This window comes from Cheilinus undulatus, linkage group 6, assembly GCF_018320785.1.
Source record: "Cheilinus undulatus linkage group 6, ASM1832078v1, whole genome shotgun sequence".
Lineage (NCBI taxonomy): Eukaryota > Metazoa > Chordata > Actinopteri > Labriformes > Labridae > Cheilinus > Cheilinus undulatus.
This window is the reverse complement of record NC_054870.1, coordinates 7,005,401-7,019,816: the sequence shown is the minus strand read 5'-3', so window position 1 is coordinate 7,019,816 and position 14,416 is coordinate 7,005,401. Positions and strand designations below refer to the sequence as shown.

Here is a 14,416-nt window from a genome sequence, read left to right as displayed (position 1 = left end):
TATATTTAGAACAGGCCTTTAAATAAAGCAGGCCTGTATGTGTAGCAGGCTTATATTTAGAACAGGCCTTTAAATAAGGCAGGCCTGTATATGTAGCAGGTTTATATTTAGAACAGTCCTTTAAATAAAGCAGGCCTGTATATGTAGCAGGTTTATATTTAGAACAGGCCTTTAAATAAAGCAGGCCTGTATATGAAGCAGGCTTATATTTAGAACAGGCCTTTAAATATAGCAGCCCTGTATATGTAGCAGGCTTATATTTAGAACAGGCCTTTAAATAAAGCAGGCCTGTATACATAGCAGGCCTATATTTAGAACAGGCCTTTAAATAAAGCAGGCCTGTATATGAAGCAGGTTTATATTTAGAACAGTCCTTTAAAAAAAAGCAGGCCTGTATATGTAGCAGGCTTATATTCAGAACAGGCCTTTAAATAAGGCAGGCCTGTATATGTAGCAGGCTTATATTTAGAATAGGCCTTTAAATAAAGCAGGCCTGTATATAGCAGGCTTATACTTAGAACAGGCCTTTAAATAAAGCAGGCCTGTATATGAAGCAGGCTTATATGTAGAACAGGCCTTTAAATAAAGCAGGCCTGTATATGTAGCAGGCTTATACTTAGAACAGGCCTTTAAATAAAGCAGCCCTGTATATGTAACAGGTTTATATTTAGAACAGGCCTTTAAATAAGGCAGGCCTGTATATGAAGCAGGTTTATATTTAGAACAGGCCTTTAAAAAAGCAGGCCTGTATATGTAGCAGGCTTATATTTAGAACAGGCCTTTAAATAAAGCAGGCCTGTATATGTAGCAGGCTTATATTTAGAACAGGCCTTTAAATAAGGCAGGGCTGTATATGTAGCAGGCTTATATTTAGAACAGTCCTTTAAAAAAGCAGGCCTGTATATGTAGCAGGCTTATATTTAGAACAGGCCTTTAAATAAGGCAGGGCTGTATATGTAGTACGCTTATATTTAGAACAGGCCTTTAAATAAGGCAGGCCTGTATATGTAGCAGGCTTATATTTAGAACAGGCCTTTAAATAAAACAGGCCTGTATATGTAGCAGGCTTATATTTAGAACAGGCCTTTAAATAAAGCAGACCTGTATATGAAGCAGGTTTTTATTTAGAACAGGCCTTTAACTAAAGCAGGCCTGTATATGTAGCAGGCTTATATTTAGAACAGGCCTTTAAATAAAACAGGCCTGTACATGTAGCAGGCTTATATTTAGAATAGGCCTTTAAATAAAGCAGGCCTGTATATGAAGCAGGCTTATATTTAGAACAGGCCTTTAAATAAAGCAGCCCTGTATATGTAGCAGGCTTATATTTAGAACAGGCCTTTAAATAAAGCAGGCCTGTATACATAGCAGGCCTATATTTAGAACAGGCCTTTAAATAAAGCAGGCCTGTATATGAAGCAGGTTTATATTTAGAACAGTCCTTTAAAAAAAAGCAGGCCTGTATATGTAGCAGGCTTATATTCAGAACAGGCCTTTAAATAAGGCAGGCCTGTATATGTAGCAGGCTTATATTTAGAATAGGCCTTTAAATAAAGCAGGCCTGTATATAGCAGGCTTATACTTAGAACAGGCCTTTAAATAAAGCAGGCCTGTATATGAAGCAGGCTTATATGTAGAACAGGCCTTTAAATAAAGCAGGCCTGTATATGTAGCAGGCTTATACTTAGAACAGGCCTTTAAATAAAGCAGCCCTGTATATGTAACAGGTTTATATTTAGAACAGGCCTTTAAATAAGGCAGGCCTGTATATGAAGCAGGTTTATATTTAGAACAGGCCTTTTAAAAAGCAGGCCTGTATATGTAGCAGGCTTATATTTAGAACAGGCCTTTAAATAAAGCAGGCCTGTATATGTAGCAGGCTTATATTTAGAACAGGCCTTTAAATAAGGCAGGGCTGTATATGTAGCAGGCTTATATTTAGAACAGTCCTTTAAAAAAGCAGGCCTGTATATGTAGCAGGCTTATATTTAGAACAGGCCTTTAAATAAGGCAGGGCTGTATATGTAGTACGCTTATATTTAGAACAGGCCTTTAAATAAGGCAGGCCTGTATATGTAGCAGGCTTATATTTAGAACAGGCCTTTAAATAAAACAGGCCTGTATATGTAGCAGGCTTATATTTAGAACAGGCCTTTAAATAAAGCAGACCTGTATATGAAGCAGGTTTTTATTTAGAACAGGCCTTTAACTAAAGCAGGCCTGTATATGTAGCAGGCTTATATTTAGAACAGGCCTTTAAATAAAACAGGCCTGTACATGTAGCAGGCTTATATTTAGAATAGGCCTTTAAATAAAGCAGGCCTGTATATGAATTAACCTTATATTTAGAGTGGGGCTTCTAAGTAAAGCAGGCTTGGGTATAGACGAAACACCTTCATATGCATGTGGCTTGTATTGAGACTCTTTAGGTCAAATGAACAGGTGGACAGATGGATACCTTCTGTGGTTACACTCTCGGGGTTACAATGCCGGTATCTCCTGGAGAACTGAGCTAGCACTCTCTCTCTCTCCTGAGTCTCCCCCATAAGAGCGAACTTCCTCAGGAATGTCCTGAAATATAAAAACATTTTAATGAGCATGCTGTGTTCATGTCCATGTCGTTGTGGAGGTTTGAAAGTGCACCATGGGAGTTGTAGTTGATACTGTATCTCTGATTATTGTATCTTAAACCCTCGTCTTATGTTGTGACAATTCAACTTGGAAAATACTGAGTCAGCTTTTATCGAGCATTCCTATGTTTGTACGTAGTGATAACGTGTTAGGGGGCGGAGCCTAGCGCAGGGTTGTGGTCAGTCCCCAGTTACATTTTAAACTGACATCACGCCAGCTACAACATCAAAAACAGTCATCAGATAACACAGTCACGTTTTACACCATTACACCATCAAACATCAGACAAGTCACCAATAACACGTTTACATTTTTAACCATAACACCAAGCCATTAACAAGGACATGAAACAGTCACAGGTTGATACCGTCATGTTTTAAACTAGAATGCTGAGCCAGGAACCAGTTAACATGGTCAGGTTTTAAACTGTAACACCATAAAAACAGTCATCAGTGAACACGGTCACATTTTAAATGTGACAACATCAAACAAAGTCACCATTTAACACAGTCACATTTTTAACCATTTCAACACAGTCACCAGTAAACAAAGTCAGGTTTTAAATTGTAACATCGTCAAACAGAGTCAACATTTTAAACAATCACATTGTAAACCATAATCAAAAAAAGTTACCAGATAACACAGTCACATTTTAAACAATAACACAGTCACCAGTTAACACAGTCACATTTCTGGTCATAACACCATCAAACACAGTCACCAGTTAGCATAGTCACATTTTAAACCATGACACTATCAACAAAGTCACCAGTGCTTTAAACTGAGGTTGTGTTAAATCTTTGGACATGGTCACAGGTCCTTAACATCTGTGTTGTGCCAAAGAGATCATCTTTGTTAGCAGTATTTTATATTGACTCTTTCTCTTGTTTTTTATTCTGACGTCCTACAGCACTATAAGACTTCTTTTTCTCTTGAAGAGGGATCTTCCTGTCCTCTGAGGTCTCCCATCCTCCTTTCCACTGTCTTTTCTGCCACTGTGATGGATGTAAAACTGCTCTTATGTGATTGTGGAGCTTGCTTCTAACTGGTCAGTAGATAACCATGGCTGTGTCTTTAGGTGAATCAATAACCAGTGAAAAGATAGCATGACTGACCTGAGTGCCTGATCAATGGTCAGACCCGTGAAGTCAAAGTTACTAAGATACTCCTCAGCGACCATCCGGCTGAACTCGTTGCTGTGGACAAACAGACAGATACATGAGTGGAGTTGTTCTCCAGCACGTGTTTCAAACGTGGTCAAACAAACCCACTTTTTGCCGAGGTGTCGAGCCACGTCGGACTTCCTGAAGCCGTCCAGGTTGTAGAGCCGCTTGGCCAGGCGTTTGGCAGCCTGCAGGTCGGGCTTCGTGCCATTCGCCAAAGCATCGTCGCTGCCACCGAGTGCCAGACGCTCAGCCACATCAGCCTGAGGGTACAGCAGCTCCGGGGGGCGGTTCACAGGTCGCTCCCTGCCAACAGAAACAGACAGACATGTTTTATTCACAAGCTATTTTAGAATAACTAACAGGGTTTCTACTTCCGGTTCTTTCCGTTCTTCTCTTAAAGAGAACACCACTGAGCACGTTACCAGGATCTCTAATCAACCAGTCATCTTAATCTGTAGTTGTCATAGTCTTCATCAACTTAAGGACATAATTTGATCATGAAAATCACAGAGATTTCTGCCCAATAATCTTTGATCTCATTAAGAAAGTCCCAACATTCTATCACATACACACTCACTGTTAAAGTCTGAAAGCCAAAAACCATCATCAAACTTTAAAAGTACTTACTGAAATCTGTCAAAGATAGCAAAAAAGTGGATCCAGCATAACTAGCTGGATAATTTTCATGCTTTTAAAAGACAAAATTAAGTCTGTAGGAGGAACTGAGGAGAGGTGTAACAATACTAAAGTTTCATATCATGACGTAAAACATCAGGGTTTAGCAACATATCAGTGTTGTTTTAATCTGCTGAAAATCTCCAGACATATAACATTTATTTCAAATCATTTAACACTTTTTCATCTAAAGACAGTTTAAATGGTGAACCAAAGATATATGATCCCGTAGAAGAGACAATCAAGTCTTTTATTGACCGTCTTTTAATAAAGACAGGGTTTTTTTCACAATCACAGACAACAGCACTACATTACCCACAATCCCCTTGTGTCACAGCATCATCCCTGATTGGTGGGGTGGGAATTTCAGCTGTCAGCTTCTACTAGTGAAGTTAACAGTTGGTGAAAAGTGAGTGGTAACTGTTGGGCTCTGATATGTTATACAGCACCAGATCAGCCAATAGGAAATTATCAGAATAATTGAGACGGTTTCAACCTGTAGAGGGCAGAAACTCTGAACATTTTAACACAAATGTAGAATTTAAATAGTTTGTGCTAAAATGTGAAGATTTGGGCCCTGACTTACAGGACTACTAAATACACAGATACAGAGGTTTACATCTGAATAAAGGACTCTGAGGGGTTAGATAGTCCTTACTTATTGGCGTTCCCCACATCAGCAGGATGCCCCCCCCCCCAGGTTTATCTGCAGAGAATTTTTACTTGTTTTAAAAACCTTAAACCCTACATTCATACATGAGTTATCCACCATCCCCCTTCACACTCAGGTCAAACCTGCTACGATGAAGAGTCAAACACATCCACAGCTGAGTGATGTTATCAGAGTGTCTTTATTCATCATACTGCTGATGAATTTTATTCAAAGGAGCATGAACCAAAGAGAGACAGAGCCGGATGGATCCTTACTGCCCTGGGTAAGTGTCAGTCTGTAGGAAACGCTGATTTATGCTAATAAATACTGTTCAAACTTAGGCCTTGTCCACACGGAGACAAAAATGCTTTATTTCCGTTTTGTCTTGAAAAAGTTTTTTGTAAACACGGGATCATTCAGGAAATGTCCGCATAAGCACAGAACCACCGAAAACGACTGAAAATGCTGTAGTATATATGCCAAGCATGTAAGTGGCGCTGTAACACTGCCACAGAAATGCACCAAAAGAGAGAAGAAGATCACAGAAAACTGCCACAAACTTTCTCCTAGTTGCCCTTCTGGTTGCTTTCTGCGGTGGATTTAAAAACATCTGGTGTATGCTGTAAAAGCCCTAATAAGCTCAGTAGCTTCTGAAGCATGAACACAACCCTGTATTCCGCCATTGTTGTTTCCGTTTGACTGTGCATGCAGCATAAGTGGCCTACGCTATGTGTGATGTAATTATTTCAAGAAAGATGCAGTTGGCCATCCACACGGAGATGAAATGGTGAGCGTTCAGAGATTTATTCACTCTGGGACCCGGTTTCAAAAAGTAGCGTTTACGGCCGCCCAAAATGTCGTTTCCGTGTGGATGAAATGCCGATACAACAAAAAAACTTTATCGTATAGGACGGTGCCTTAGACTGACATGTAGTAGACCTTAACCCTGTACTGCTTCACCTAAAAAATTAAAACGTCAGAGAGGCCAGACCATCACAACCATGACTAACAAATGGGGGTCTGTACTGAACCATGGACCAGTTGTACTGTTGCATTCCTAGCGTCCAGTTTGAGCCAGTTTTCTCTTTCTGTTCCTTAAATTACAGAAACAAACTCTAAACATCTAGATCAGCACACTGAATCCAGACCAGATCACACAGAAACCCCTGACTGTCTCTAAGATCGTCCTAACCCTGCACCATTTACCTGTTTCTTTCAGAAAGACGGCATATAGGCCTCACAGACAGTGATCTATTTATAACCACAGCGGCTCTTATACACCAACCAGCGGCCCCTCAGGAATCACTTCCACTGGCTTCAGCTTTGTTCTGGCCTAGGACGGTTTCTCTAATTGAACGCACCTCTCCACTGCCGTTGACATGAGTCCGCTCTCCATCAGCCATCCATCATAGCAGCCTGGATTTAAGCTCTTTGTTCAGATGAAAGCTCCACCATGACCAGGAAATGAAGTCAAAGTTGTGAATGAGACTGAAAGTAGGAAGTGGTGAAACCATATCATTTCCCTTTATGAAGTCCAACTTCCCCTCAGTGGGTCGGACTGGACCAGGTGATCCAGGTAAACTTTTGTCTTCAAATCAGAGACCAGAGTCTAAAAAGTCCAAAGAAATTCAAATCCAGCTTCAAACAAGAACTAAATGATAAATACAAAACAGAAGAGCTCGATGAGGAAATGTAAAAATAGTTTTTAAAAAGTGTTCTTTGTGGTTTTGGTATTTCTTCTTTTATAAAGCTGTAACTGTTGTAGTATCTAGTGGCTGAGACTTTTCTATTGTAAAAGTGGTTTTCTTCTGTAAGAAAGAAGGGAGGCCAAAGATAAGATAAACTTTCAGCTTCTTTATGTGTGTTTTCTACCTGTCAGCTGGAGGAAACAGTGTTGGAAAAGAGTGAAACTGGCAAAGAGCAAGCATTGGACATTACCAAAGGCAAGGATGAGTGATTTATAAGCTTTTAAGGGTGGCATCATTAAAGGAATTGACGGCATAAGGCATAAGATTTAAAGTAGAGTTGTTCATATTCTGATATTAGCATAATAAATATGTCTGATACTGATAAAAATGCAGGTATTGGTATCAACGCATATACATATGTATGCAGCAAACCAATACTGTTTTGTTTAACTTTATATTTAACTTTGTTTAGCCATGCTAAATGTTAGCGCAATACATCAGAAATCAATTATTTTCCGCTGTTCAAAAACAATACATTCACAAGCCACAGCAAAGATGAACCAAATAAATACAGATGCACCAGTACCTTTGTTTTCCTTTCCTATTCCGATTCTGATACCAGAGTGTTGGATATTGGCTGATACCAGTAACCAATCTGATACCGCAGCAAACTTTCTAGACCGACTTTGTTGTGAAAGACTAGCAAATTACTTGAAATTTAAAGTCCTGGAAAGTCACAGAGTTCCAGGCTCACTAGAAATGCTGTTGTAAGGGATTCAAAGGTAGAATAACGTCAATGGGACGACATAACAGCTAGCTTCAAGAGGAAAAACAAGCAAGAGGCAACGATTTTTGGTTCAAAGGTTATTTAACTTTTAAAACTGTGTCACTTCTCGTCATGTACAACAACACTGGTCTGGAAGGTTTGCAGTGGGTCCTTTTGTTCTTCTTTGCTGCTCTAAAAACAGTAGCTGGTGCAAGCAGTGTATTCCGTTAGTGAAGAATTGATTTCTGGTTTGTAATATTAACATTTAGCATGGTGCATAAACTTGGGTACTCACCAAGGTTATAATAGTTTGGGATTTTTCGTTATTTTTAATTTCTATTTCGTTTTCACTTCCTGTGTTTGAGTTCAGTTTAGTTTTTATAAGTTTTGACTGCTGGTTTGTTAGTTTAGTTTAGTTTTTATTAGTTTTAGAGTTAGTTTTAGTTTTTTACAGAAAGATTTAGGGGTTGAGTGAGCGTTTTTAAAAATGTACTCAAACAGGCTACTCTTCACTTATCATTTTATTTACTTAATGATGATGTTTGAATAAAACTACAGACATAAAACTACCACTTTGTGAAGTCTTAACCAATCAGATCAGGCAATTGTACACTCCCCCGACTTGGGTGTCGGTGCCAGTCAGTATGGTTGTGTCAAAGACTAAATCTAAGGATATTTTGTCTCCATTTTTTTTTATTTTAGTTTTGTAAGCACACTATACAGTTTTAGTTAGTTTTCATTTTCTTGGTACAGCTTAGTTTTTATTTAGTTTCAGTTTACTAAAATGATTTTTGAATTTTGGTTTAAGTTATTTAGTTAGTTTTAGTTAACTATATTAACCTTGGTACTCACTGATACCAATACCTGCATTTTAAGCAGTATCTGACATTTTTCCGATACTGGTATCAGAATCGGAACAACTGGTTTATAAAATAAAATAAAATGAAATAATAAAACAAAAAAATAGGTGAAAATCCACAGCCTAACAGATGGTGCCAACAATTTGTTGTCCATCTTATTTAACCTCAAATTGAATTTGACTGTTTTCTGGTTTTAAACATACATGTAAGTTTTACACATTTACACAACACTCACCCATCAAGGAGCCATCTTGAATTATGATAACACCAACTAATGAATCGCCTAGGCTTTATTTAACAGCAGAAATAAGTATGTGAACCCTTTGAGATTTCTTGGATTTCTGCATAAATTGGTCATCAAATGTGTTCTGATCTTCATCACAACAATAGACAAACACAGTCTGCTTAAACCAATACCGCACAAAAAAATGATATGTTTTCATGTTTTTATTGATCAAACCATTTAAACATTCACAGTGCAGGGTGGAAAAAGTATGTGAACTCCTAGGCTAATGACTTCTCCAAGAGCTAATTGGAGCCAGGAGTCAGCCAACCTGGAGGCCAATCAATGTGATGAGATTGGATGTGTTGGTTAAAGCTGCCCTGCCCTATAAAAAACACAAACCAGTTTTGAGTTTGCTGTTCTCAAGAAGCACTGCCTGATGTGAACTATGCCTCGCACAAAAGAGCTCTCAGAAGACCTACAATCAAGAATTGTTGACTTGCCTGAAGCTGGAAAGGGTTACAAATGTATCTCTAAAAGCCTTGATGTTCATGTGTCCACGGTAAGACAGACTGTCTACAATTGGAGAAAGTTCAACACCGTTGCTACTCCCCCTAGGCGTGGTCATCCTGTAAAGATGACTGCAAGAGCATAGCACAGAATAATCAGTGAGGTGAAGAAGAATCCTAGAGTGTCAGCTAAAGACTTACAGAAATCTCTGGCACATGCTAACATTTGTGTTGACAAATCTACAATAAGTAAAACATTAAAAAAGACTGGAGTTCATGGGAGGACACCACGGAGGAAGCCACTGCTGTCTAAAAAACACATTGCTGCTCGTTTGAAGTTTGCAAAAGAGCACCCAGATGTTCCACAGCACTACTGGCAAAATATCCTGAGGACAGATGAAACCAAAATTGAGTTGTTTGGAAGGAACACATTTTTTTTCTCTATGTGTGGAGAAAAAAAGGCACAGCACACCAACACCAGAACCTCATCCCAACTGTGAAATATGGTGGAGGGGCCATCATGGTTCAGGGCTGCGTTGCTGCCTCAGGGCCTGGAAGGATTGCTGTCATTGACGGAAAAATGAATTCCCAAGTTCATCAAGACAGTTTGCAGGAAAACTTAAGACCATCTGTCCGCCAACTGAAGCTCAACAGAGGATGGGTGATGCAACAGGACAATGACCCAAAGCATAGAAGTAAATAAACAATAGAATGGCTTCAACAGAAGAAAATATGCCTTCTGGAGTGGCCCAGTCAGAGTCCTGACCTCAACCCGATTGAGATGCTGTGGCATGACCTAAAGAGAGCGATGCACACCAGACATCCCAAGAATATTGCTGAACTGAAACAGGTTTGTAAAGACGAATGGTCCAAAATTCCTCCCACCATTGTGCAGGTCTGATCTGCAACTACAGGAAATGACTGGTTGAGGTTATTGCTGCCAAAGGAGGGTCAACCAGTTATTAAATTCAAAGGTTCACATACTTTTTCCACCCTGCACTGTGAATGTTTACATGTTTTGTTCAATAAAAACATGACATCATTTTTGTGCAGTATTAGTTTAAGCAGACTGTGTTTGTCTATTGTTGTGACTTAGATGAAGATCAGAACACATTTTATGACCGATTTATGCAGAAATCCAAAAAATCCCAATGAGTTCACATACTTTTTCTCGTAACTGTAGCTGGAGATTCAAGCAAAACTTCAGCTGTGTTCATGATAACCTGCTGCTAAAATTGTTCTGGTAAAAAGAGCCATTCTCTTATCAGTAAATATCTCCTTACTCTCTTCCTGCTACAGAACATCAGAAATACTGCAGCGCTGATTTAACCCCATGTGATCAATGACTTTTCAGGAAAAAAAACTGATCCTGGATCAAACCAATACAATTCATTCAAACACCACCATCACAAACATAACCCAATAAAGTGGCTCTCTGGTGTGTAGGTGCTGTTTTCCTCAAGTATAGATGGCAGAGAACAAATATAATGTGAGTCCGGATGTTTCTGTCCACACGTCCTTCCTCCTCCAACAAGAGCCATTCATCAGGGACAGAAATAACTTCTTCAGCAGCAGCAAGGGAGCTTCACTCAACACCGGTCCAGGAAATACTTGTTTTTTACACAGCAGCAACTCTGCACCGACCGTCCTCTGACTGCAGCCACTCTAGACTGACCTTTCCAAGACTGCAGCCACTCTAGACCGAACTTTCTATGATAGCAGCCAATTTGGGCCAACACTTCTAGAACTACAGACAGTCTGGGCCCACCCTTCTGGAACTACAGACATTATGGGCCAACCTTTCTGGAACTACAGACATTCTGGGCCCACCTTTCTGGAACTACAGAACTTCTGGGCCAGCCTTTCTAGGAATACAGACATTCTGGGCTAACCTTTCTAGAACTACAGCCAATCTGGGCCAACCTTTCTGGGATTACAGACATTCTGGGCCAACCTTTCTAGAACTACAGACATTCTGGGCTAACCTTTCTAGAACTACAGCCAATCTGGGCCCACCTTTCTGGGATTACAGACATTCTGGGCCCACCCTTCTGGAACTACAGACATTCTGGGCCAACATTTCTGGAACTACGGCCATTCTGGGCCAACCTTTCTAGAACTACAGACATTCTGGGCCCACCTTTCTGGAACTACAGACATTTTGTGGCCAAGCTCTCTAGGACTGCAGCCACTCTAGCCCACCTTTCTGGAACTACAGACATTCTGGGACAACATTCTGGAACTACAGACATTCTGGGCCCACCTTTCTGGAACTACAGACATTCTGGGCCAACATTCTGGAACCACAGACATTCAGGGCCCACTTTTCTGGAACTACAGACATTCTGGGCCCACCTTTCTGGAACTACAGACATTCAGGGCCCACTTTTCTGGAACTACAGACATTCAGGGCCCACCTTTCTGGAACTACAGACATTCTGGGCCCACCTTTCTGGAACTACAGACATTCAGGGCCCACCTTTCTGGAACTACAGACATTCAGGGCCCACCTTTCTGGAACTACAGACATTCAGGGCCCACCTTTCTGGAACTACAGACATTCTGGGCCCACCTTTCTGGAACTACAGACATTATGGGCCAACCTTTCTGGAATTACAGACATTATGGGCCAACTTTTCTGGAACTAAAGACATTCTGGGCCCACCTTTCTAGAACAACAGACATTCTGGGCCCATCTTTCTAGGATTGCAGCCACTCTTGGCCCACCTTTCTGGAACTACAGACATTATGGGCCAACATTTCTATAACTACAGACATTCTGGGCCAACCTCTCTGGAACTACAGACATTCTGGGCCCACCTTTCTGGAACTACAGACATTCTTGGCCCACCTTTATGGAACTCAAACACTCTGGGCCCATCTTGCTCGAGCTACAGACAATCTGGGCCCACCTATCTGGAACTACAGACATTCTGGGCCAACCTCTCTGGAACTACAGACATTCTGGGCCCACCTTTCTGGAACTACAGCCATTCTGGGCTAACCTTTCTGGAACTGCAGACATTCTGAGCCAACCTTTCTGGAACTACAGATATTCTTGGCCAACCTTTCTTGAACAACAGACATTCTGGAGCACCTTTCTAGAACTACAGACATTCTGGGCCCACCTTTCTGGAACTACAGACACTCTGGGCCACCTTTCTGGAACTACAGACATTCTGGGCCCACCTTTCTGGAACTACAGACATTCTGGGCCAACATTTCTATAACTACAGACATTCTGGGCCAACCTCTCTGGAACTACAGACATTCTGGGCCCACCTTTCTGGAACTACAGACATTCTTGGCCCACCTTTATGGAACTCAAACACTCTGGGCCCATCTTGCTCGAGCTACAGACATTCTGGGCCCACCTATCTGGAACTACAGACATTCTGGGCCAACCTCTCTGGAACTACAGACATTCTGGGCCCACCTTTCTGGAACTACAGCCATTCTGGGCTAACCTTTCTGGAACTGCAGACATTCTGAGCCAACCTTTCTGGAACTACAGATATTCTGGGCCAACCTTTCTTGAACAACAGACATTCTGGCGCACCTTTCTAGAACTACAGACATTCTGGGCCCACCTTTCTGGAACTACAGACACTCTGGGCCACCTTTCTGGAACTACAGAATTCTGGGCCCACCTTTCTGGAACTACAGACATTCTGGGCCCACCTTTCTGGAACTACAGACATTCTTGGCCAACCTTTCTGGAACAACAGACATCCTGGGCCCACCTTTCTGGAACTACAGACATTCTGGGCCTACCTTTCTAGAACTACAGACATTCTGGGCCCACCTTTCTGGAACAACAGACACTCTGGGCCAACCTTTCTAGAACTACAGACATTCTGGGCCAACCTTTCTGGAATTACAGACATTCTGGGCCCACCTTTCTGGAACTACAGACATTCTGGGCCCACCTTTCTGGAACTACAGACACTCTGGGCCCATCTTTCTCAAGCTACAGACATTCTGGGCCAACCTTTCTGGAACTACAGACATTCTGGGTTAACCTTTCGGGAACTACAGACACTCTGGGCCAACCTTTCTAGAACAACAGATATTCTGGGCCCACCTTTCTAGAACTACAGGCATTCTGGACCCACCTTTCTGGAACTACAGACATTCAGGGCCCACCTTTCTAGAACTACAGAAATTCTGGGCCAAGTTCTCTAGGACTGCAGCCACTCATGGCCAACATTTATGTGACTGCAGCTCCTCTGGGCCAACATTTTGAGAACTACAGACATTCTGGGCTGACCTTTCTATGACTTCAGCCAATTGGGCTGACCTTTCTACCATTTCAGCCACTCTAGGCCAACATTTCTACGACTGCAACCACTCTGGGCTGATCTTTCCATAACTGAAGCCACTCTAGGCCAACATTTCTATGACTGCAGTCATTCTGGACCAATCTCTCTATGACTGAAACCACTCTGGGCCAACATTTCTACATCTGAAGCCACTCTAAGCCAACATTTGTATGACTGCAGCCACTATAGGCCAACATTTCTATGACTGCAGTCACTCTGGGCGACCTTTATCTAACTGCTTCCATGTTTAAATCTCATCTACTGTGCTCCTTCTCAGATGGTCGAATTAATCACTGTTGTATTTCTCCCTTGCTTGGTGTCAGTGAAACGCCAACATGAAACCTTTTTAGATGCTGTATTGAAACACTAATGCTGCCGGCATTCTTTATCAGGCCAGAGAGAAACAGACGTGGAGTTGAAGTGGGCGTTTATATCTGCTGTAGCAGCTCCACTCATAATGACTAATGTAGATTCACTGTCACTGCTGTCTAATGCTGCACAGAGACCTGGAAATGCTCTCATGACTCATTCATGCTGCAGTAAAACCAGACCAACTTCAGGTGGTTGCAGGACTTCAGGTGTACTATTGGCTGACAGGGAAGACCAGGTCAAGAGAGGAGATCTGGTTTCTGTGGTAGTATGATTGATATGGTGTCTTTAATGATGCCAGTTCCTGGTTCCTAATAAACTTTAGACTACAGAGAAAGTTAAGGTTTCAGAGTGACCTTTGACCTCCAGAGTCCAGTCAGTTTATCCTTGAATCACAGTGGCTATTAGTGGAAAGTTTGAAGACAATCCCTCTGAGGTTTCATGTTTACTAGAGTGGCCCATAATACAGCAACGTACCAATAGCAGATTGCCCAACATCATAAAGCCCCCGCCCCTGCTGATAGCCGGCATGGAGGTAGGACTGCTGCTACATCA

At 41.4% G+C, this 14,416-nt stretch overlaps 1 protein-coding gene across 3 annotated transcripts in view; it reads right to left on the bottom strand.

Moving 5' to 3' along the window:
* Window positions 1-14,416, bottom strand: part of LOC121511082 (PH and SEC7 domain-containing protein 1-like) — a 105,228-nt gene that overhangs the window by 36,969 nt on the left and 53,843 nt on the right. For all 3 annotated transcript variants that reach the window (XR_005992020.1, XM_041789612.1, XM_041789611.1), the window contains exons 8-10: window positions 3,903-4,100; window positions 3,747-3,827; window positions 2,459-2,571 (exon numbers count right to left, since the gene is read on the bottom strand). Coding sequence is in view for 2 of the 3 variants with exons in the window: in XM_041789612.1 (XP_041645546.1) it covers window positions 2,459-2,571; window positions 3,747-3,827; window positions 3,903-4,100 (392 nt within the window). In the remaining variant the exon portion in view is untranslated. The remainder of the gene's footprint in view (window positions 1-2,458; window positions 2,572-3,746; window positions 3,828-3,902; window positions 4,101-14,416) is intronic.